At 45.3% G+C, this 26,348-nt stretch overlaps 1 protein-coding gene across 10 annotated transcripts in view; it reads left to right on the forward strand.

Moving 5' to 3' along the window:
* The window catches only part of LOC4577472 (collagen alpha chain CG42342), an 84,409-nt gene that overhangs the window by 24,919 nt on the left and 33,142 nt on the right, over positions 1-26,348 (forward strand). For 8 of the 10 annotated variants that reach the window (XM_061641286.1, XM_061641287.1, XM_313056.6 and 5 more), the window contains exons 2-4: positions 14,122-14,201; positions 18,799-18,834; positions 19,313-19,348. In XM_061641286.1, coding sequence (XP_061497270.1) covers positions 14,122-14,201; positions 18,799-18,834; positions 19,313-19,348 — 152 coding nt within the window. The remainder of the gene's footprint in view (positions 1-14,121; positions 14,202-18,798; positions 18,835-19,312; positions 19,349-26,348) is intronic. The other 2 variants (XM_061641289.1, XM_061641290.1) reach the window with 1 other exon arrangement.

Below are 26,348 nucleotides of genomic sequence, written 5' to 3' on the forward strand. Positions count from 1 at the left end.
TGGTTTGCAAATTTTCCGGATGCATAAGCTCCAAGCTGCCACGCTGCAAAGCTGGCAGATAATTGAGCAAAAAGGAGTGTCTGGATACCTTCCTGCGGTGCTGTTCGGAGTAACACTTTGTTTGAGAAACAAGTGTGAAAGAACGAGCGATAAAGCAATGACTGGACAGGCAGGGTGCAAACAAAATCCCACCTCATACAAATTTCTGTACGAGTGGCCGTCTATGGTGCAATAGAATCTGCCCAGAAAAGCCCCGATGGGTGGATCCCAGGCACTCGCAGGGTTGTCGGCACGTGATTGAGCAATAAAAGTTTCGCATTCGCTCCCCGGGATGATCGTAGTTCCTGCGTCAACTGCGAAGGAAGCTGCTACAAAGCGTTGGAGCTCGGTTGTGGTTGATCAGCTTTACAGAGCGCTTCACACACACACAAATGTTCGCGCTTGTTTCAGCACCGGTTGCTCCAACTTGCATACCACAGCCAGCCACAATATTTGTGTAAAACTTTACAGGCCAAAAGACCGGCCAGTAGTGCTAAAGGGAAGAGAAACGGCCGCATTGTGACAGTAGACTTTCGATCGGAAATGGTCGCTTTACACACTGAAAACCACATCCCGACGACTGAAGCGGGTTGTTCGGGTGTGGCGATACCAGGATATCCTTGGTGTAGAGTTTGCGCCAGTATCGCACGAGCGCAACCAAACACCCTTCACCCATAGCTCGTAACGGTTGAACAGTTGGCATTTCGCTGTGGTTTCTCTGCGTTCCGGAACATTGCCGACCGCGGCCGTGGACAAGTAACGACGCTTAAGACGACGGCACCCAGACAGCAGAGCTGCAGCGAAGGATTAAAGGCTCGCGGCAAAGTTATCCCCTCTGAACGCGAGCCATCGATGAGATTTCGAGATTGATGTACGATGTTCCGGCATCCACCGGCATCCCTTTTGCATTCTTCCACTCGCTTTGTTGCAAAGTGTTTCAACACACGGGGACGGAAAACATCAAAGTAAAGTCCCGACCGACGAACGCTTCTCGGGTACACGCAATCAGGGGCAGATGCACTGTGCCCGGAACGATACTGTTCGCAGTGTTCGAACATGTTTATTTACAACTCGAACGTTTCACTTCGAACTCTAACGTTTTGTCTCGCTTCATCCTTCCAGTGGTCGTGTGTGTGTATGTGCATCAACGATCAGCTGAGTTCGCTTGGCTTGGCACCATAAAGGTACACTAACCCAGTCGAGCGGTTTATTTGCGTTTGGTACGGTCACTGTCACTGTCAAAGGTTTAACGTTGCAATAACAGCAGACAGGAAAACACGCTTGAATATCGTTTAAAATTGATGATTTATACTGTACCACTTCAATTGACTTTTGAGACTATGTTTTACAACAGTTTATCAAAGCACAGTCTTTTAGTGATAATAGTATATAAATATGCTTCAGATGGAATGTTTTAAACAAATTTACCTTGAAATATGTACATCTTCCGAACTAAAGTTTGTTTTTACACCAAATAAATTGCAATAAAATTTACTGATTCATTCAGACTGATCGATACTACTTGAATCAATCAATCATCTCTGCATAGAGCTAAAACAGAATACAGTTTAGGCAAGAAGTCATGACCGACGTTGGAGTTTTATTGTGAAATTTATTTGTAGAAAACATCTTAAGACATAAAAATATCGTTTGAAAGAGTCATATAATGTAACGACAATAATGTATAAAAAGAATATTTTTTTCTTAAAATGATTAAGTATATCAAAACTGTGATCATAAAACATCACTTTTCTGTGTCGATTAATGACTCGCTCTATTCAGTGTAAGTGTGAATCCCGAAACACAGAGTAACTTTTCACTATTGGCTCTAAACTTTTCGTAGAAATTTGGAACTTTTATTGAACCCAACTCAGTTACGAAAGCACTCGAAGCAGTGATCATTCAGATTATTTTTCTTATAATTAGGAGTGGTTCAATCACACAAACATACCTCAACATTTTCCTTCCTCTTTTCCAGTATTCGTACATCGTACTGCACGTTCTTAACATAGAAATAGCGTTTTGCCTACAGTAACAATGAAATTCCCAGTTGAAACTTTACAGCTCTCTGTTCTACGAATCATAAACATGCAATTGCCCTTAACGAGGATGAACCTTTAAGCCCGTCTTTGTCTTGTCCGTACTCCAGCAACCTGGTCGCACTAAAGTGTTTTATTTCTTTCGCCTTGAAATCGATCCACTGTCAGCTTTAAGTGGTACCGGTTTCGCACGCCAAGCTTGGGCTTGATTTGATGTTTGTTTAGCCGCATGCATGATCATGTTAATGTGCTGCTGCTGCCCACATGCATGCCATCCCGCGACCCTCCCAGCGCCGTTCGGTAATTTATCAATATTTCTGCGCAGTAAGGAACGTAATAAAAATTCAACCATATCCAGAGCGGCTGCAAGCTCTAATCCACCGGACACAGACTCGACAGCTAGACCCGAACGTTAATGGAATATCTGCGCTGTAGTGCCACCCCACGCCACCTCTCAATAGGAGGAAGGCGCATCGGCCGGTGCATCTGGTCGCGCGATAGATCGCTGATGCAGCGCTCAGCAAGAGTTCCTGCCTTTCCGGGGTGTCCTGTGTGCCGAGACAGTTGCTGATACCGGTACCAGATACAACCGCCAGCAAAATGTGTGTGTGCGCGCGCGAGAAGCATTAAAAACAAACACAAAACCACTCGCTCACCTTTTCGTGCGGGGAGACCAAACTGGCAACAAGACGTCCATAAATAATAAAACAGCGAAAATCGTATGCATAGAGTGAGAAGTGATCTGTGTCTACCTAAAAATATCTGCACCAAGCACACCAGGACGAAACCCGAACGCAGACCGGCGCATCCCAGCGCGCGCTCCAGCAGCACGGAAAAGAGTCACATCGGCCCTAAGGGAAGTGTAGCTCATCTGTCGCTCTCGTTCTCTCCCCCGTTCACAGCCAGATACACAACTCGTCTACGCCGTAACGTGATCGGAGAGAAAAAAACCGCCCGTCAGGGAAGAAAAATAACAGACACTAATAAAAATAGCACTCAGCCGGGCGAATGGTTTTCGGTATGTTTTATGGTTATTGGGAATGCCCTTTGATACCCGGCCCTCGATTGAGACACTTTACGGATGATGCCACGCTACGGATGCACTCGCCACCTGTCTTTCCTTCCTTCCCCAGTCGATCACATCTGTCTCGTAAATAACACTGTTATTCTTAATTCATATTTTCACTCTCCTCCACCCTCCCTTTATCTGCCACGACAAAGGACAATCGAGCTTTCGGGGGGACCACTCGATCTCGGGAGTGTGTTCTTTTTTTTATTGCACTCCACACCATTGTTTTGGGCTGCCTTCACGAACCGGTTACGGAAAAATGTGAAGAATGTTTGGTAAGTGTCACCACATGGAGAGGAGCAGCTGAACAGGAAAACAGATGCAGCATTTACCCCGTTCGCGCTCGACACCGGAGTCGGACAGGCGAAGGGCAATATTGTATGCTTTCCATGCCAGGCTGCCGAGATTGTTCTACCCTTCCAGATTGGTCCAGCACAGTGTGTGTGTATGTGTGTGGCAATTTTTCGGAGTAGATTTATTCCGGTGTCAAAGTAACCTTTTGCGGTCGCGATGTGTTTTTGTGGAACCGTTTATACCGGTGGTTGCGCGCGGTATCGATACCACTTTCCGCCAACGAGAGCGTATCCAATTTCAACCCTGTCAACTCCATCTTACGGCAATGCCAGGCTGTGTGCGGCAGTGAATATCTTTATCCGACTCCAGGGCGAGATCACAGCGAGAAGATAATCGTTTCGAAAGCGAGAGCAATGCAGCATCAAATGGAAAACATTCTTATGACGGTGCTACACGATGACATACGATCAGATCACCATACCTTCGTATCATGCCTTCCAAAGAGGGCTAGAATGGAGATTGGAAACAGGGACAGGGAACGTTCTCCGAGCTCTTTGAGGGTAAACTTGAGCCAAACGAAAACAACCGGAGCAACCTGAGGCTGCAACGCCAAACCGTGTGACGATTGTGTGCTGTGTGTGTATGGCTATTAAATTTCATTGATCGCTTCATCGTACGTCGTTACGCCACCGTGACACACTTATTACGCATTGCACTGGCATACGAGCTAACTTTTTCCACGACAGCCCTGCCACCTCATAAAGTCAGTATACACCCCGGCTGTACAAAAAGGCGGCTAAAAGTTTCGATTTGTAGGGGAAGAAAACTAATTTCTCCCATTTGATGTGGATGAAACCGAAGCAATTGATGGACCGGCTTTAAGACGACAGGACAGAGTCTTTGTCGGTTTAGGGCACGGCAGTAGTTAAACAAGTTTTTGTACAGTTCTTTCACGTACCCGCACTTGGGCACCTTATCGTGAACCTCGCCCGAAACTACTCCTTATCGAAAAGGGGCTGGCAGAGTGGCGCTGGTATGGAACAGTCCGTCGGTTTAAGGTCGGCAAAGTTGGACGAATGGAAGCGGATACTTTAACCACCCGCTTGTCTACCTCCCGGTGCGCGCGGGTGATGGGTCAGGGAAAAGTTTAATGACTCATGCGCTTGAAGCATAAATTATGCCACCATATTACTGTGCCGGCAGGTAAGGGGGGGCTGCACGGTAAGACAGTGGGCAAGGTGGCATCGGTGTTGGATTCGTCACACTTATTACCAATTCATGACATGTTCGTGGTGAGTAGACGTTGATGAGTTGCCGCGCGGTAATAGGATGGCGGGCCGTACCGCCCTTCCTAGATGTGAGAAAATTGAGAAAATTTCGCTTTTCCCGCGCTCGAGTTCTTTGAAGCACCTTTCTATCGCTGTTCTTCAAAACACATACACACACACCCAGCGCAATACTCGCTGACGCAGTGAAATAGGCTTACATTTACATTCACGTACGTGTGATGCTGATTTTGGACTACAGCGGAATGCGGAAATGGGCCGGAAGAGGGAAGCGAAGCGGTAAAAAATAGTGCCAAAAAGGGGCGTTGCTGGGCTTGAGAATGCAGAGGGAGAGAGATTTCAGCGCCTATTTAACACTGTTTCGGAAGAAAACTTGCTTCCCTCTGCTTGCTGGGTTGAATTCCAAACGTCGTTAGAGGGGCGTAAAAAAGAATTATTAGTTCAATACGGCAAACGCTGGGAACGTGAACCGAATCGGAATGTGCCGTTTTGCTTCAGAGTTTTGCTCTTGGCCTCTTGGTCCGACACACCGACTGGAGTGACTGGCGTCTAGTATCAGTGGAAGCATTCACCGGCACGGCCACCACCTTTGAACGAATTCAATAACGATTAATCCATATGATTCTACCCCTGACAGGCGTGTTATTTTTGTTGTCCTTTTTTCCACTTTAACACAGAGCATAGAAAAAAAAGAAACGTAGCAGATTCCTTGGGGACATTCTGACAGTCCCAAGATTCGGATGGATTTTGCAAAAGTCGACAACGTTGACACGACAACACTCGTTGACAACTACTCGCCGGAACGTGACAATATTTCGGAATTTATTATTTCCTTCCCCGTTCCTGCCGATGTTGGTAAAGGACCACACACACATACTAGCTCAAAACCTGCTCCCCAATCAGTGTCATTCAACGGGAGTGTCGTAGCCACCCGAACCCAACCAAGGGATGCGAAAAGAAGCGTGAGCAAATTCCCACCGGGGGAAGGATGCCAAAGATGAACGGCAGGAAGTCAACTTCGAACCATGGTTCCGATAATAAAATCAAACTGTATTGGAAAAACATTCCCTTTGCCGCAGCCTCTGTTCTTCGATCGCTTTCCTAAAGCTGGACCGCCACTGGAATCATCGCCCTTTGGAAAAGCTGTGCCTTCGTTCGTATTTGTGCTGATGTTCCTGCCTGCTGCTGCTGCTGCTGCTCCTACTGCTGTCCCACGGTATAATTCGAGTGGTTCGACCGTGCTGAAGACAAACACTTCGCCACCCCGTCAGAAGTTTGGTTCAATTTTGTGGTTGGAAAGAGATTTATGTGATTTTTTTGCGACTGTGTTTGTGCGCTCCCTTCGTCCCGGATTTGCTAAAGCATCGGCAGGGAAAGTTCGGCCGCTATTGAACTCCACACAGCAATGTTCACCTCCACCATCTTCCACCTGCAAACGGTGAAGACGGAAAGCCTCTGCATTGTAACTGCGAATCCTTACCCGGAGTGAACGTTTGTTGGCCCACACAACCGTGTTGTAATCCGATGATGGCTATGGCCCCGGTACCGTGGCCAAAAAATCTCGTTTGAGCGAAAAACTTTTACCCATCGAGCGCAAAACGACTGAATTAACCAATTCAGATCAACGGATTTCACTTGCTTTCGCTCGTTTTCCCCAACTTTGACGAAGGACGAAGAAGGCTCAAGGGAGTTGATCGCACGAGACGGGAGGAAACATTGAGCAATGCTAAGCATTTGCCACGTTTTCTTACTGTACAGTGGTATGTTGTTGATCGAACTAAAGGACATAAATCGATATCAAAAAGGTTATTTAAAGCGATTTGAAATAACAAAAAAGTATGTAATACTACTCAACAGAAAGATGGTATTTTTTTAGAAAGTTATGAAATAGATAGATAGATAGATAGATAGATAGATAGATTATGAAACATTCATTTTGCCTGTAATTCAAATGTACTAAAATTGACAAGGATAGAATATTTTACTGTAAACGTAAAATAAGGCTACAAATAGAACACAAAAAATCCGCATAAATATAATCATTTACTTAATTGCAACATGCTAACATTATAGAAAACCTTTTATATCCAAAAATTGCAAGAAGAACAGTTTCTATATTCCAGCTCAGAAATTTTTATTGAAAACAACTCCAATAAAACCAATGCCACTACGCATTCTCCTTGGTACAATTTGACCAGTTCGCCTCATTTTCCTTCCCTGTGTGGTATGTGCGCGCACACAGTTTGACAAATGCCCATGGGGAAGCGATAGGAAGCAGCAATGCAAGAAGAAACTTTCAAGAACGAGAGTAACAAACAATATTCCGCTGATGAGGATAAAGCGGTTAAATTAGTTTGCTCTTTGCGAGTTTCCTCCGTTATGTTGTGCCGTTGTGTTGTGGTAAAGGCGCGCCATTTCGTGCCAACTGGCCCGGATGGAACCTGCTTCTCTGCATAGCGGTTGCGGTTTTCGGGCAGGTTGGGAGCGACTTTTCCATGCCACTCCCCGGGTTGCCCGGTTTCTTGGTCGATGCAGACCGCCGTGCCAGTCCCCGGCACCGATCGACCATGGGTCCCCGACCACGCGAACGAAGAATGTGTTGTAAATCTAATTGTCCTGATAATCGTTAATTGATCCCGGGAGAGATTACGCAGCCGGAGCATTATTCGTTTGCTGGTTGTTTGTGCTGCTTTTGGGTTTTCTTTGGTGAGCAGTGAATGGAACGGACCGTACTCGGCGTAATGCTTCACCTTCTGCCTTCCCTTTGGGCTGCATTGGTGGGGTTTGGGTCAAACGGTGCGCAATTCGCATGACACCATCGTCGTCTTGGCTGGTGCGCGTTTATTAATACCCAAGTTTGCAACGCGGAAAACAACGCGTATTCCCCCCGGGCTGGTGGTTTGGGGTAACGTTCTTTACAGGCAAACGGCAGCCAGTGCCGGTGACGACAACGATTACAACGGCGACAACATACGGACGCGACGGCGACGTACCACCGCCAAAAACGCTCCACAGCCTCAGGTCCGTGCAGCCTTGGCTGAACGCTGAATGAAGAAATATTTTATTACTTAGCAGATAATTACAAACATGCTTCGGATTCCATAATGCCAAAGGGCTAACGACACGCAAGGGCAGCTCGCGTAGCACGATACAGCCAGAATATATGAACCCGCCGCGACATTCCGCCGGGCCGAAATGAACTCTCCCCAGCATACCGTTTTTAGTGCGAAAACTTTCACTTTACCGCATGGGGCAAGCATTTAGTTATGGTTAGAGTTGCGTTTGAGAAGAATGGTTTATTTTTATCATAAGATCCTCGCGGCAGAGCGCGAATGTGAGAGTTGGGTGGGCCAGAATTTTATCGCATTTTCGCGTTCGCGCTAGAAAAGCACAACTTTCCAGAAGTTGTCTTTTATGGCGTTTTCCGAGATTTGCTGAATGATGGTGAAATTGTGTATTACTTCGCTTTGCACCTTCCCTCGCAGCGTGCCGGCGGGAGAGGGGCCATCATCCTATCATATATGAGTCTGCAAGATAAATAAACCCATTATCGAGGTACTTCCGAGGGCAGATTTATGTGCCTCAAATGGGAAGCACTTACTGGGACAGAGAGGAACGAAGAGGGCATATAAACATTCCTCCTAAAGAGCCTCCTTCGCAGCATCCAAAACAATAGCACCGACCGTATCATTAACCCTTGAGTTGTCTGCGCTGCTCCTTTAGGTCCCGGAAGCCACCCCGTACCGTGAGAATGTCTTCCAGCACACGCTACAGTCCTTTTGTTATCCTCTATCGCACTCCAGGCACGCTTAAGTAGGACATTTGAATGATTATCTCGTCGGCTGGTGCGTGTGTTTCATTTTCCACTCATTTTCTCGCTAACGATGCTTCCCGAAGAGCTTCGTGAGGGCCCATTCCTATCGCCCACTCACAAGCGCACCGGAGGTGGGTTCGCACACCCACCAGAATAAGAGTGTCTGCTCCATAGTGCTCCGGTTTTTATGGCCGACTTTCCCGGTTCGCCCCCGGTTGGATGCTTTCCCTCCCTTTTTGTTTTGCTCGGAACCATTCTGAATGATGTTTCGGTCGTAAACTGCCAGCACAAGAGACTCATTAGAAATTATAACAGAGCACTCCACTTTGGCGGAAGTGTCTCCTGTTATGGGGTGTGGCAGGTTTCAAGTGTCAATTGCACACCACAAGCGTTCCCGGTCTCATCCCCACGTTCGCATTGGCGTCGCAGCTAAACGGGGCTCGTGCCCACGCTCGGGACTGTGGTAGGAAAGGCATTATTACAGCACACAATTTATGAACGTTCGAATCGCAACTTGTTCCGGTGGACGATGTTTATTGCACGCTTCCGATTGATCCAATCGCAGCGCTCAATGAGGCGGATTAAGCATCTGCAAGGGAGCCTGCTCGAAGATTGGTTGCGTCGCGTGGCCACACTGCCGTAAATCGCAGAAGCAAACTTCGCAGCAACTTTTTGGCTGCTTGGACAGCAACTCAGCACTGCCGAGCCAAGAACGTCAATGGTGCGTGAAAAAAGGAACCAATTTTCCGTCCACAAATCTCCACGATCGTTCTGATCGGCTGCAGAGCGTGGAGGGAGGAAGGGAGTGGCTTTGTTGCCGCTACCCAAGTTGCCCTAAACCGACGGGATGTATCTTTCGACATCTGCATAATCTCAATCAAATAAATCTACATTTCGACTGTCGTCTGGCAATGTGCGGAGTGGTGTGTTACGCTCCTCTCGCCCCTTACTGTCCCTTCCACAGTGGGTGCGATTTTTTGCGCCTCATTTCCAGCCAGCTCCAGCGTGAAGGAATGGTATTCAAGGCGGAATGATTTACTTAATACACGCTCTCGCTCCACCCAGAGCGGCCTACCCTCGGTGTGGTGGGCTGATCTCTGGTGGTGGCGTTTCCCTGCAACGTTTTTGCTGAACCGTTTGTGTGTGAGTGTGTGTGCATGTGAAGGCTCGCTTTTAACCTCTAGCGCTCTTTTATTCGGGCAGAAAATGTGGAACAAAGTCAGTGCCAGCAGGGGTTTGCCAGCCAGCGAAAAGAATGAAAATCAAATGCAAAGCGAAGCCTTGGCGCTGCTGGAAGGCGGTTGATTGAATCTTGAAGATACGTTGGATCTGCTACAGTGGAGCGAAGAATGACGGTAGGCAACATGGGATTGCCATTTTTACGGGCGCAAAGAACGGTTCAGGAATGCGGTAGGTAGCGAAAAGGCAAGGTGATCTAGAAACATCCATTTCTGGTTACAGGGAAGCAACGTCTTAGTACAACAGAATTGCCTTTTTATTTAAATTATTACGATCATAAGGGGCTGATACGCTGAGCTTAAAGGGGTTTCCCTAAAGTAAGGCAGCATCGTAAAATGTAAACTCGTATTTGCATGCATATCCGCGCGATACGGGCAATACACTCTAGACCAGCATCGCTCAAACATAATAAAAAGTGTATTTGATTTATGTTTGGCAAACATACCAATCTTCTATCCTCACTGCACCGCACCACACTGTTTGCACAGGACGGAGGCGTACGGGCCTTCTTTCTTCCTAGAAGCAGCATCGCTTTTATTTTAGGCACTTTAAAGCTCAGCTCACCTAAAGACATTTGTTGCGTGGGCATCATCATCATCATCATCATCACCGTGCAGTGCTGCCTACGATCGATTCGTGCTGAACCGTTCGTAACCGTTGTTCTGGGGCTGAAATCGGGTTGCTGTGTTTAGGAGCATCGAAAATTGCCGCTCGTTGTCGCCGATCGGCCAGAGTTTGAGTGCCAATTTCAGCCACCTGACCCCTGACCCACCTTCCTGAGCAGCAAACTGAAGCGAAAGGACAGAAATATTGCTTTCGGACGGGCGATGGCACCGAATTGGACACACTGAACCGAAGATTGATGGGGCTCGATTTTTCATCATTTCCATTTGCGGCCAAATAGGAAAAAGCCGTTTGGCGCTGATACCCGAAAGGGAAACCGCTGCCGAAGCAATTTCCTCCGGAATGGACGTGGAGGTGCAAGATCTTTTGTCGCTCGATCGATTGTGTCGTCCATTTGAATCTTTACGATATTTGCGTCCCTTCCAGCGCCTCACCCAATCAAACGGTAAATGTGCAGAGTTGAGCGTATGGGGGTTTCCACTGTTTTTGCCTTTTCACATTTTAGGAACCTTGCTTTTTTTGTTTCATTCTTTTTTCCGCATAAAAAAGGAAACTTTGACACCCGCTGCAGAGCAGTGGCCGATGCCGAGGTACGAGGTGGAAGACTGCCCCTGCGTGAGGTGCTACTTTATTGGGCGAATTTTTATCGACAGTTTTTCGATGTTTGTCTGCCCGATTGCAACCTTGCCCGATAATTTATTGCCGTACGAAGCGAAGCGCGCCACGCAACTGCTGTTACGCTTATCCCAGCTCGGAAGGCTCGTTCGTGCTAGCCAGAAGGCTCGACAGCACATTACCAAAGGCAACAGCAGCAGAAGCACAAAAAAGACGGCATATCATTCTCAGCGAGGGATCAGATGCGACCGGTGGAATGCGCCATTGTGTTGGTGAAATAATGATGTTACGCAAAATGTGTTTTCCTTTCCACGCATTCCACGCCCGGGCCCGGTTTTTCGCGCAGTAAATGATGTTTCCCCACTTCCCCTTGCACAGCGGTCGCAATTTTGGGCAATTGCTGGAATTATTACAAAATTATTTATGAGCCTAATGGAAAGGCCGGTCTCCTAGTACAGTCGTCAACTCGTACGACTTAACAACATGCCCGTCATGGGTTCAATCCCCAAATAGACCGCGCCGCCATACGTAGGACTGACTATCCTGCTATGGGGGGAATCAATTAGTCACTGAAAGCCAAGCCCACAAGTGGGTACAGGCAGGCCTTGACCGACATCGGTTGTTGAGCCAAAGAAGAAGAAGAAGAATGGAAAGGCCAATGCTGGGGATAAAGGGAGGAACTTGTTAAGCTTCTGAAAATGTTCCCTCGGCTCTGGTGGAAAATTTAGGCCGTTTTGAAATGGCTTTTTAGGATACGAGCTGAGCGAATTTCAGTTGATTTTTAATGATGTGCCGAATTCCGGCCGATTCTGATTGCTAATTTCACACGAAAAGCCCAATTTAACAGGCGTCATTTGTTATGTAAAAACAGTAAAACATCAATTAGGCAGGGATTGATCAACCGACGGGCTGATTATCCTTCAATCTAAATATTTTGATAATATATATAAGGCAGCTGCTTTTGTGTTTTATTTTTATTACAAGCGTTTCTATACCTTATTTTTCTATTAGATTAAGACTAATTATTTTAAAAAATCGTGAAAATAAGTAAAATTATGTGTCTCTCTAAATATGTATAATCAAATACATCCATGAACAAAACATACTTTTTGAAATATATAATTTTAATTAAATTTAAGTTTATTTCAGTTTTATTAAGACATTTTTTTTATGAAATTGATTTAGAAATGCTTTTTTGTACGCCTAGTCTTTTAATTTTAATAACATTATTAAAATGGTTTGAATCTTTTCAAATTCGGCAAATAACGTCGTATGCACGTTTTCTGTAAGCATTCAACAGTTTTTGTTGAACAACAATCTTTCACTATGTATTTCCATGTTTTGTTTCAAGAATCATCTGAATATGGTTTTTTGAAATCACAACACATGAAGAATGAAAATCAAACCATCGTTGCTATTTTACTATTCTTTTCAAGTTCTGTACCTGCCATCTCGAGAACCCAGCCAACAAATATCGAATCACTTAATGCGCGCAATGTGATAAACTTTGAAAGCGTTTCATTGTCGTCGCCTGTCTTCGCGCAATCCCTTGCCCATCATCATCGTTACTCTGGGACAGCCGCTTTATCCGTAATTTATCCGCCGGTGCAGTTTGACATCCACCGTCGTACACACATTCGTTCCGCCCAACAACACTGGTCCGCCCAAGTAGCTTGAACCGACCTAATGCGGGTATAGATGAAAAATGCTTATCGCAAAAACCGTTCCACTAATGGTGCACAATCAACAAATTCAGTCGACAGCTGGTGAGGAAAGTTTGGTACGCGTACCTCGGCCCGCCGGTCCCTGAGATGGTTTCTGTTATCCGGCACCGTGGATACGAGAAGCGAAAGGTGTTGGAAGAAAAGTTGCACCTTTTTTCCGTCTGCAAAGCACCACCATTTCACCTACGAAACCGCAATGACGGTCAGACAACGACGGCTGTTCATGTCGAAACAAAATTGCACGGCAAAACTTTTTTGTTCGACGCACGCAGAACCAAGAGCCCGCCGCCATTATTTGTCTCCTAACAGGGTGCGAAGAGTGGCAAAGTTTCGGTCTCGGAGGAAAGGCCGGCACGCCAAGTGTTTCTTTTTACGGTTGCACAAACAAAAACAAGCGAATTTGCCGCGCCCAGCCCGTCGCGGATCGCTGCAGATGCGCGATATGACGTTGGGTCGGAAAATAAAGGCAATTTTCTTGTGCTGCCACAAGAAGGTAAATCAAGCACCCTGGCTTCGGTTATGAGCGAGCGGACGAATAATGGGTAACTTTCGTGGCTGCCAAGCGGCTATCAACAGTTGTAACACTCCATCAACGTTAGGAGAGTTGATGGTAAATGTACACCATTTGCCACACAGATACACATAGGAGACTCCTCGCGGGAATTTAACTTTAGCCAACGTACTTTATAAACTCTGCTCCTAGTTTTAGCATCTAATGGGATAAGACCGTACGGTAGCGCACTGTGCTGAAAATAAGAAGGAAAAAACGACATCGGCACGCTTTACTCACTCCTGCGAGTCCACCCCACGCCAAGCAGGCTTTTTGGGGCCAATTCCACCAGCTTGCCCCAACTGTGGTTGTTTCGGAAACGTCTCTCTAGTGATTTAGCGAAATTAAATTAAAATCTTCTTCCGCTCGCATTGACGCACGGCTGCCACTACTTGAACAGGTCCACGAGTCGACCCACCAGCACGAGTCGCTCGAGGCGTGGTTGGAATGGAAAGTTGCCGCTTTTAATAAGGCACATCCCTTTTATACCTAATTCCCGGTGCGAACGCACTCTGCGCCAGAAGAAAGCTTTGCACACCGCTGGCGACGATGATGTTGATGGTAATTTAATCAAATTAAGGCACTTTTCTCTTAGATCTCTCCATCCCTTTCCTTCTCTTGTTTTGCATACGGATGTGCCACACGCACGAAACTTCCGGAACGGAACTTTCAGATTCGGGTCAAGCTTTAATGCTCAACTAGTTTGTCCACCGCCTACGCACACACCGACGCAAGAGACTCGTCGTCAAATTCATCTAGTGCTCTGACCGAACAAAATAAAACACCCATTTTCTCATCATCCTTATCATTTTCTGTGTCTCATTTCAGGACCCCCCGGACCACCTGGACCGCCAGGCAAAAGAGGGAAGCGGGGCAAGAAGGGAGACCCGGGCGATCCGGGCGTGGAGGTAAGCTTTCGTTTGTAGCATATGTCCGGCTCTCGTGTCTTCTCTCTCTCTCTCTCTCTCCCGCTGAAGCCTCAATATCCAACGATCCATGCTCGTCCAGTATTCGTCAAGATCAAAAAACCACTTTTCACAGCACATCCAGCAGGAGGAAGAGTCTGGCGGGACAGGAATTTTCGGACACCAGGTTGACTGACGGATGATGCGGAGGACGCCTCGCAGACGCAGAGGAAATCGTTTCCGCTCGCTCTCGTACCGACGCACCAACGAAAAGTGACGGCGAACAATTTGTCTTTGGTGGTGCAGCAGAAACGGGCAGCATGGTCTTGGTCTTATCTTCACGCCTGCGGGTGCGCATGTGAACCGCCTCGAGTAATTAATTATACTAAATTACACGGTCGTTTGTTATTTTAACCCCCCGCGGATCTCCCGGCTGGGCCGACTTTTGAAACTCTGGTGACCGACCGGCGCACCGGTCGTACGATTAGAGTAGTGACCTCTCGCCCGTTCGCATAGCGTACGATGAAAAGTGAGGCTGATAAAAAATATCTCACCATCACTTCCTGCGGATTCGTTGTCACAGATACGATGGTCTTAACGTTTTGTTTGATAATTTACTGTCGGCGATCAAGAATGCTGTTGTTTTGTTGTGTTTTATCTCGATTTGATTGAGGTTCATTTGGAATAAACTTATGAGGAGGAGCTTCGTATAGTGTTGGTAGAAGCGAATCTTGATAAGCGATGTAGTAGCTGCTACTGGTGCTACTGCATTTGTATCATTACACAAATGGTGTTTCGTAAACTTTTGTTAAATTACAGATGTTAAGGTATGGGTTGGACTGGTTCTAAACGATATTAGTTAACACTTTGATATTTATTTAATTAACTGATCTGGGCGGATTTGTGCAATGCCCAAACTTTTGGGGGTATTCATAAATTAGGTAACGAAAATTATATTATGTTTCTTTAAAAATATGTAATTTTCGACCATATAATATCATCTTTGTTTTCCAAACGTTTCTTTAGTATCTATATGCCGAAACATTGAATACAATTAATTTACTCTTCAGCTTCTTTGTTTTAGGAGGAACGAACATCTCCTATTACCCCTTTTATCCTTTCCCTGTCCACTAGTGACGAATTTAGGGTATCGGGGTACTAGGCGATACAAGAATTACCAAATATCTTTCTAATGTAAACATTGTTATTCACCGCGTGCAAGATGTTAATCCAGATCAATCTGATATTTCATTTCTATCAAAATTATTTTTCATTTCATCAGCATGATTTTCAACACGCCTCAATCTGGATTGAGTTTGAGAGTTCTTTGTTATGTGTTGAAAATCATGTGCTGAAATTGAAATTTCATTTTGAAGCAAATACACCATTTTACAGCTGCTGGAACACATCTTGGAAGCGGTGAAAAACTATGTGCATATTCGAAAGTGATTTGGAAAACCCTGTACGATGAGTTCCCTATAGAGGTAGAGGTGGTGGAAATGACACCTAACTGTTTCTGTGGGGAGGGGGGGGGGGTGAGTTCAAATGGTTCACCAAGCTCGGTGCCCAACGTCCATCATCCAGGGGTTCCTGGTCGCTATTATTATGTCAACTGTCGACTGGTGTTTCGGTTTAAGCTATTACTTAGGTCGATATGATGCTTTATGCAATATGGCACCAAATCCTGTTCAACAATCTAAAATTTTGTTCATTTTCGATTTTAGTGTACATAAACATTCAAATTCAAATCAATCAACAAGAATATCAGTAAATAGGTACATTTAATCTTAACTTTCATTTTGCTTGGTGGAATAGGGTTTAGTCATGACAATACAAGCTGAATAAATTGAAAAAAAAAAACAAAGATGCCTTAAACCTTATTGATGTCACCGAGGATCGATCAAAATAACGTTCGACACCAATTTAATGCCAGAATTAGATAACACACAACTAACGTCCTGTTTACCGAAGCCACCCGTACCTTCAAAGCTGGAGCATGTGTGGCGTTCTTGTCCTAATGCTTGTAAAACCCATCAATTACAACTCCAAAACTAACGCACTCTATTCACAAGTCTCGTTGCTACCTTGGCGATAGTCAGTGTGCGATAGGAAAGTTTTCCAAATAGTTTCAACCTTCGCCATTTGGGTTAGATGTGCATTTCCAGAGCGGTGTAGTATTTATTCAAACTTGCACCCGACATTTTCTTCCCCCATTTACTCTCCGCTCGAAAAAGATAGTGAATATTGCTTGCCTTACAATCAAAAAGCTGAGAACTCCCTTGAGGAAGGTCATCCAAAGATACGATTTCCACCTGTCGTCCAGAACAGACGAGCACGAAAAGCAAACAAAACTTTTGTAATTCTATCATCTGTTAAACAAGTTGCCAACTTTTCTGCATTCCTGTACACTTGACGATGACACACACGGTGTCTCGGGTGTTTGGTGTTGTTGTCTGAGCAAACTTCCACCCTCGGGCAGGATTCACTTCGGATCGGGTGCAGGGTTCGCTACAAACCGGGCTTAAGATGTTCTGGCGGTTTCTCTCCGGGTGATGGCCAGCGGAATCGTTGGGAGAGTAGTCCTCCCGATTGTGGGATGGTTTTATTATGCACTCTGGAAAAACTCATCAAATCTCTTGGCTCTGGCAGGCAGATAAGGGATAGTAGATCTGTCCTCTCCCTGGCTTGCGGTGTCGTTCAGTGGTGCAAAAGTGTTGCGATGAGCACTTTGCTTCCCAAGTAATATGCATCGGTTCAATGTTTTTGAAAGCTATTCTACCGCCCGCACGCTACTGTCGTGTTGAGTAGCGTCTTTCAACACTGAATGTTCTACTTCGCTGGGGGAAGTAAAGGGGGCGTGGGTGAATGAGCAAGAATCGCATTGCCCCGTCGTTGCTTCAAGCGCACTGTCCACTGCCCGCCCAAAGCCATTGGCCATCGATGGAACGTGGTTGGCTGGTGGTTGGTCTGAAAGCTCTCACTAAAGCACACCACTGCCCAAGGAACGTTCCCAGCTGGATGGAAGCAACGAACTCGGCAAGACATTTCAACTCATGAAAAGGTTATGGCCGGACCGGGGCGTCTTCTTTCTGCTGAGCGAAGCGCAAACCGCAACGGCGACAAGCAAGCTGTGTGCCGAAGGATCGGGGACCGGAAGCGGATGTTGAAACTTTTATTAGCTAGCTCAACCGTAACCCGATCCGTGCAGCAGGGAATGAGAACGAACCAGGCAGAGCACGGTGGCTGGCCTCCACCATACACTCGTTTCCTTCACCCTGCGTGGACGTATTCGCATACGAGTAGGAACATCATCGGGGAACTATTTACTGGCTGCAGTGAACCATGCATCACTAAGTCGAATGAATCTGAACATGCAGGATGGCACAGGAGCGCACGGCGTCTAATATCTCGTGTCGGTAATGCCCGTGCTGCATGAATCATAAAGCCAAATGATTGCATTGCATTTTGGGCTGTATTTTTTTGGTTGTGTTGGTGAGCTGTGTTGTAAGGAGAGACTTGCGGATCAGATGACTGGGAACGGGTAGAACATGAAGAGCTTCGGGCGAATATAGCAAACGGAAAGCAACAGCCTGTCGACAGATAATCCTAAGCTCAGCTTGTTTGAATTGCGGTTCCGACGTAGATGAAATGCTCAAACTCACCGGCAGCCGAGAGAACCGGAGCTGGTTTCATGAAGTGTGGCTAATTCGTCTTGCCAGCACTTGAACGACGGCTGTGGATTGTGCTAAGGATACAGTTTTCGTTACAGAATGCTCCCTGCAAGTACGATACATTCGATGGTTTCAGTTACAATGCATGCGAAAAGCGTGTTACAGACATCAAGGCGCATACATCATCTAAACGAGACAGTCGTTCAATTCATTACCTTTCTGAAGCGAACAATTAATTCTTTGATAGAGATATCCATCCTAATCCAGTTTTGAATGGTTAATGTGCTGTTAAAATCTCTTAACTGATAAATCCTATTCAAAAGACTATCACCAATCAATGTATGATTAAAGTTCACCGTTTCTGTTTGGTCGCCTTATAGAACATGTGAGGTTTTTAAACGATCTTCAACATTGATGGCAATAAAAATGATCAAGGATTTACTGCTCCTAGTGCATTCTTCTGCAACGTACGATAACTGAAACCTTCAGATTTCGGTCTGTCTCAACTTTCATGGCGCCCCAACTTTTCAAGACGATCACGTTCCGCTTTGTTATTGACTCAACTATCAATTCATTTCAGGCTGCAAACAGGTCAGCTGGACGTATTTTTATAGTTTTATAACTGGAAGTTTCTCCGTTTCGAAAAGATGCGGCGATGAATTGATTGATTGTACCGGTTTAATCACCTTGAGGAACCGTTCCCTCAGATTCGGGCGAATTCAGTGTGGACCGGCTGCCGTCTGCAACGATTGAACCGAATCACTGCAACACATGACGCACTCGAATGCTCATAATGGTGTCCTCTTATATGTCTTTTTTTACGCTACAAAATAACAAAACACTTTAATGTTGTCTGTTTAACAAGCAAATTAATCAATTCCATTCGCAATTTTCTCACTTTCTCTGTGTTTCTCTATATTCATTCGCAGGGTCCCACCGGTCCACCGGGCAAAAACGGACTACCGGTAAGTGCTTGCGTACGCGTTCATGGTGCAGAATTTCAGGATACAGGAAAATGCAGGCAAATTAATTTTCACAAATCATAATTGCTTGACCTCGCTTCATGCACGAGGATGCATTGCATCGCGATACATTAAATTAAATATTTTTCTTGCTTGAAATCGGCACGGCACGTTGAAATCCATCTCTGCGTTTAATGAGGAAAATCTTCAACGATTTGCCATATTTTAAATAAATTCCGTATATTTAGTCATTCTTTTAGCAAACCTGGCACGAAATTATTTGTTTAAGCTTTTACCATTACCAAAGCTATATAAGAACTGTCTCAAGTAATTCTTATTTTAAAGACATCAAAACGCCTTTGTTATACTGAATGAGTATTTAAATAGAAATAGAACATATATTGATCCACATTTACCATTGTTTGCACGCCATTTTGCATGTCCATCAATGCCGATGCATCTCCTTCATCTGCACCAACAGGGAATCCGAGGACCGAAAGGCGATCGAGGACTAATGGTAAGAATGATTTAACACTCCATTAATCTAAGTCTTATTAAGTTATCCATTTGATAGAAGTTATTTAAAAAATAAACTCTACTCTTGTAATCAGTTCCGACATCTACTCATTCGAAGCTAAACTAAATCTTCACTATTTACTGTTCAGCAAAAACACACCGCGTCTAATACGACCGTAATACTATTCGATTTGTTTGTGTATGCTAGTGTTCAATTTAAAAACAAAAAGTATTTACAGCAACGGTACCCTAGATTGACACGTCCAGATCCCTGGTCGGAGAATGCCCTAAATTTATCTCCGCTCTAGTTCCGTGTTCCCACGGCGCGTGATGTTTACCTTGGGTGGTTTCTAACACGCGCGCACACACAGACATTCGGATGGTTTATTTATTGTTATGGTGAATGATTTCAAAACAATCACTCTCCATCCCGTGATCGCACTCGATTGATCGAACGATCGATCAACGACGGTTCGAAATGGTTGCAACGCTCAGGATGCATCCTCGACCGTCGGAATTTCCGATTTCGCCTTCGTTTGTTTGAAACGAACGCTAAAAACAACAAAACTCAGTGTGTATGTGTGTGAAATGCGCTTTACAATTCGAGCGAGTCGGGTGTACATGGTTAGATTGGTTTAGATGGTGGGAACTAAATGATTATGGATCTAGAGCGGGCCTACATGCTGTTGTTTATGAAAGCGGTTTAGGTGTACCGAACCTTTTAAGAGACCGCAGACAAAACGTGCTCTCCACAGTAAACTCCATTCGGACCATTCGCATTTAATATCGGAAATGAAACTTACTTCCCCAGCATCGATTAACCCAGAGTCAGCAGTCCATGCATATATCGCATCTCCAGCGACGCATAAGTAAACAAGGAATAATTGTTATAGTGTACAGTACGGTGCTGTCTGCATAGTGCGTCGGTATACTGCATAAGATACGCCTGGAAAAGGGCAGCAGGAGAACAATTTATTATCAACTTATCGGGTCCAATCGCTGGCGGCCAATTGACGGGGGCCGGACCGTCGGAAGCTTCCCTGCGATATTGTGGTCAAGATTACGAAACAATCATGTCTCGCGGGAAAATTACAACCACTGCAATCGTAAATTAGCTGCACCGTCGATGGAGCGCTCGCCCCATTTGCATCGCGGATCGTTACAGTCGCGTCAAGGGAATGCGCTAGTGTGAGCAAAAGCCAAACCAAACGCAGCATGTTGTCGAAGCGGAAGTCTTTACCTCTAACTTTACTATTTCGTGCGTTGCATTTGTGACTCTGGTGGACGATGTGCTGCCCTTGTGGCAAAGCCATCCCAATCAATCGCTCACCGCCGAAGTCAATCGAATCGGGCAATCAGTCTCAATTTCAATCACTCACTCACTAGCGTCCGTACGCGGAACATGCAGGCAACTGCAAGAGGCGTTGGTTCTATCAAATGCCCTCGGGCCTTGTGTAGTGAAAGCCACAGCTGGTGCTCTGGACGGACCGTTCGAATCGTAACAGTGACATACGACCAATGCGCACGTACCCTTTCGCTGTTTCGAAAGTCATCCTTTGACGAATGGCCAGTTGCGTGAGTGACCGTGTGGGTGCATTTTTGCCCTCTTCCTCTCACGGCTAATGCACAGTGGCCTGCTCGGTGTTGCCGTATGGTGCAACTACACCCTCGGTAATTGAATCTGCGTCGAAGGGTAAGATTTATTTCGCTCGATCCTTGCAGGGCTTCAAAGGAACCCAGGTCGTGGTGCTAGTTTGATGCAAATTTCCGTGCAACTTCGGTGCGTTGTGGTCATTTCGGGAAACCGGTGAGCACCGATCGCCATACGCTTTCCATCTTAGAATTCGCTTTAAATCGAGCAATTTATTGGCGGATTTATTCGATGAAATATTGAAGTGAAATGGTTTCTGGTCGCTTCGGATCACATCGGTTCGTTTAAGGCCAAAGCCTACGTTTCAATGTTTGTTCCATCGTCCTATTCATTCCTAAAACCGTGCTCATATTTGTTGTTAAGTAACAATTATGAACAATTTAATAGCATTTTTTTTATATTAGTTCGCTACAAACTAAATTCATCAATTTGATTCTAATACAACAAAATATAGGTTTGTAGCAAATTATGACAAAAAATTGACAAACGGCATCTCAGCGTGGCTGAATATGTTCTGAAAGCATATAAATTGACTAATGCCTAATTTTCTGAATAAGTTAACATTTCTTTTAGTTTCCATATACATGAGTACACATTGGCTATAGCTGTAGATAATAATATGATACGAAAATAGCAAAAGCTCTAGAAATCAAAAGCTGCAAAATACCACAAATAGAACCGATTAAGTGCCATTGCAATTGTCCAGATATTGCTAACAATATTCTACATAGTATAACAACACTCTGCTGTCTCGATGATAGCGCTTATCTCAACACCGAGCGGCTCTTGCCAGCTGGTCGCAACATTTTGCCGCAGCCAACTATTCTGTAAGCAATATTGATGATGGTAAAAGTTTTGCACCAAACGACGCAATATCAATCCTGGACGCGAGCGTTCGTCGCACTTTACCCAGCACTGTAGCCTGGCCGGGTAACGGCTGCACGTTTGTGGCAAATAAAAGAATGCGGAGACAACTTTCCGGTCCACACAAATTTATTTTTCCACCGCTGGGAGCAGGAGATAGTGTGGCTGCAGTAAAAACCGAAAACACAGCCATGGTAGCTGCTTTTTTGTCTTGCTGTTCTTTTGGCTAGAATGGAAAGAGATTTTTTTCATCTGCCTTTTCGTACACAGCCCAGGACGGGACAAAGGACTTTTCGGAAGGTATGAATACTAATTTTCTGAATCATTTCAGCCCAGTAGCGTCCTTGGGCTGTAAGAAACGTGTAAAAAGACCATTGCTACACGAAATCCGTATTTTTATCTGGTTTTGAAGATTATTCAAGGTGTTCACTTGCAAAGGGGCAACGAAATGAAGGTAATAAAGATAAGTGGGGATGAAAGATGGCCATTTTTCTCATTTCCGTACAGAAGGCGATGGTGATTGTTTCCCATGTTTTGCAATTATTCGATTACGTTTGCTTCGTCAAGCGTGATTTCGTACAAAAATTTTAACAGGATTCCTGTGAACAAGCTTGATGAATTTTATTCGAAATTCATATTAAATTATCTGTAACAAACGTCCATTTTCATTACAACTTTCGCTGTTCGCCGTTTAAGCAAATCAATTGCACTGGAAAATTCATTCCTGTGTAATGCATTTTTCGAATAAATCACTTACAAGCGCTGTTCGTCCTTTCTTTTCTCATACCACATAGTATCTTACTTCCAGACAGTGGCCATGTTTCCAATCCATTCGATCGACTTGCCACCTTTTTCTGCCCCATCATGCCGGTTTGCTGTGCCATAAGCAGACACTTCTTGAGTCTGTATGCAGCGTCACGGAGCATGTTGAAAATTGTGATTTAATTTCTTTTCCCCTCCCCAAACGACTTGGCGTGCTTGGCCGGGCCACGGGACATTGTTCTCTGGTGCGCTGCTGGAAAAACGTCTCAACGCAGGATGGGCAGCGAGCGTTTGATCGGTATCAGCTTAATAGATTTTTCTCTAGTGGTTCGATTCCTGGCCTCCCAGCTTCTGAGAACGTGTGCCATGAATATGGCCACTGTTCCAAGGATGTGCGGCATGGCAGAACATAGCACAGGACACAAAGGATTCGTCGTGCAAACAAAAAAAAGAAGGTAGCTTGCCAGTAACGTACCGAGATCCGAGCACTGAAGCACAGCTCCAGGCAATGTCCTTTTTCTAGCGTACATTCTGCGCCGTCTCTCGAACCGTGTACGTGTTGTGCGTGAATGTGCCGTCGTGCATTCCGTGCTGCAACGTGCTGCCAAGAATACTAATGATCTTGCCCAGTTTTTCGTGGTTCGCGCCTTCGGGAGCGGCCGTGTTCGTTGGTGCTGATTTGTTTACAAACGGCTAGTCAGCTGCACCGCTTGGGCCCCCCTTGGCACTGCACCAGCGACTGCACAGACAACGGCAGCAGCACGATGAGTGAAAGCGTATTCCAAACAATGCCAAGCTCTATAAATTAACTGAACCTCAGTCGGTGTTAATCTGTTCGGCAAATCTTGACTCAGCCGGGCTGCGTGCGCGTACCGACCTGATGCCCTCGGCGGTGGCTCGGTGTGTCCATGTAACAGGGAGCGAAGAGGAGTGAAACGGCACGAAGGTACGAAATGGTTTGTCACCCGGGCTTACGATGGGATTACGGTGCTGACAGGCGATTGCACGAATAGACACGGAGGGAACACCAGTGTACAGCCGGAGGTGGATGATTAATCTGAGGAGCGATTCGGAATGGATCGTGTCGCTACCAATTTTCACCCCGAGACAGGACAGTGTTGTTGTGTTTTACCCCGCGTAGCCCTGCAGCGAAGACGAATTTTCCAGTCACCCAACAACAGCCCGACAGCCAAACCCGGGTGTGTTGGTATTTGGTGCGGCCGCAGCATTGTTGACATAAATTTCATTCCATCCCAGGGGCTCGCGGAGGGTTGTGATGGAATCGAGTCTAACTGGGCCCCTAAATTATTGCCTGTAGATTGTATTGTAGATCCGCTGACAGGCGCTGACAATGGGGTATGTTAATTCTCGCCTTTTTCCCCGCCACTTAAGTCGTCGTCAAATCATTCTCCACTTGCACCGAGAAGGTGGTTGTGGAAGAAGTAAAAAAGGTAATCGGGATGTATCGCACCACCGCCATTGCGATTGCTCTGGCTGTGATAGATGATGATCCTACTCCGACAGCGGCTTAGTGGCGTTCAGGCGTAAGTTTTCTTCGCTTCGATAATTTATCATCTCAACCGAATCTCTGCTGCCTGCCGAGGAAAATGATCAACATTCACCAGCCGTTAGTGTTTTCCGGGTTGGCAAAGTGTGACTTTCTGTGGCCACGATATTGTGGAAACGAATGGGAGAGATCTCTCTGCGACCGAGTCGCTGTCTCGAGACGACGGTGATAATAAGAATGCATTCGCTTAATCGCTTGAACGATCAAAGAACGAACTACTCGGAAGATGGTTCGGCGTCTGGGTAGAAGAAAAATAGTTCCGCTTAATCTCTAATAGCCAATTATGCAGAAGAAAGGCGTAGCCGCTACGAGCCCCTCCTATATGTGTTTGAGGTAATCGAGATGTTCATGTTTTGGCGGTAAAGTTTTTCCTTTCTTGGGCCGACCAAGCTAACTCTGAACCCAGTTCTGTTGTCGGAAGGAAAGCTGGACAGGGCTTCCGGTTGGTTTCCTGCACAAACACTCTGATAGTGCGCCGAGTCGCGTTGGAATTTATTGACACATATAGTAAGATTTTTGTGCGGTTTGCCAGTTCTTTTTTGTCTCGGACTTTAGTGTAGAAATACACACGTACATAAACTTACTTTTGCGTACGACTTCAATTGGATCGCTTTTCCACGGCCGGTGCATCGTTTGTTCTCCATTATCCAATGCTCGCTATTTTCAAACAAACTGGGGTTCTGTCAGAGTGTCCCTTTTGCTACATGATTGCATGTGATAGATGGAACGACGGCAAGGGTATGCACTCCTTCTGCACAGAAATGTTACGGCAGACAATAGTTCTAGGGTCATGGGAGGACACCGAAGGACGAACAAAATTTGTTCTACGAATGGCTCGCTGCATCCTTTAACATTACCCCCAGTGCAGGTGCCCCTAGCCTGCAATGGAAAAGTTGAAACAGAAATTATTAATACACGACACTAGCAGACTGTGCTCCGGCAGACAAATCCGCCGCTGCATGGCAAGGGCAGTCGGGAAATGTGTCCGAGAAGGGAGGCTACGAAGGAAACAAGAAGAATCATACATCAGCTAAGCAAACGTTAGTACGTTGCAGGAAATGTTTGCCTGGGGGAAATAGAACTGGAAACTCTTTCACTGGGTGTCTACGTGTTTGTGCTTCCACGGGAGCCATTTCTCTTGAGGGCTTCGCTCGTGTAATTATGGTGAACCCTGGAACGCAACGGATGGTATCGTTCGGGGACAAAGGGGGAAAAAACTTTCCAACATAGAATAATAGGTTTTATTGGCTCCAACAGCCCTTCCCCCACTTGCTGCTTATATCCTTATCACAAGTTGTTTTAACCAAATTACACGACTCTAAACATTGGTACATGATTTCTAGAATGGACACGTTTGTTTGGCATTGTTGAATTTAATGTTGCACCTAACGATGGTATACAACTTGTGCAATTGTTGATGGAAGCTATCAAAAAACACTTTTTGAAGTTGATGTTGGCGATTCATATTGTCATTAAATGTATTTAAATTTTTATTCCATCAATTTTCCAACTTCAATTCCACCAATAATGTTTAAAATAAAACTTTATGAATGGAAATTTTTAACCCAGTTGGCAAGTAGTGAAGCTTTATAGTCATTTTCAGATGAAACTCTTGACTTTGTATTCGTAACATTTAGCTAAATATCAAGATAAATGCTCAAGTCAACTCTGTTCAAGAGGTGCTTTGTAAGTCATTATGGCAAGGGAAAAGAATGTCAAGTAGTTGCTTTAGCCTTGTTACGAGTAGGTAGTATTTTACCTTCTGATATGAATACTTGATTAGTACACCCTATTAGTTATTTAAATGGAGCTTTCTTATTTTGTTGTGTAGTGTGTAGTTGTGTGTTGTATAGTCACTCTGTATTATGATCAGTTATCGATAGGTACTATTACAGGCTCAATCGACAACTTTATTGACAATTTTGTGGGTACTGCTCACCAGTGCAACTATTACAATCATTGATAGTACTAACCAAATAGCACACAATCATTCGGCCATTTAACTATTGATCCGCACATAAAGTGATGCATTTAAACACGCTTTAAACGTGTGCTTATTTTTCTTTAGTCAAGCTAGAGACCATCATAAGTAGCCCAATTAAATGTTATGAGCAACGAAGCAAGACCCAAACGTAGTCACCTCCCTTGTACCCACTG

This window comes from Anopheles gambiae, chromosome 2 (genome assembly GCF_943734735.2).
Source record: "Anopheles gambiae chromosome 2, idAnoGambNW_F1_1, whole genome shotgun sequence".
Lineage (NCBI taxonomy): Eukaryota > Metazoa > Arthropoda > Insecta > Diptera > Culicidae > Anopheles > Anopheles gambiae.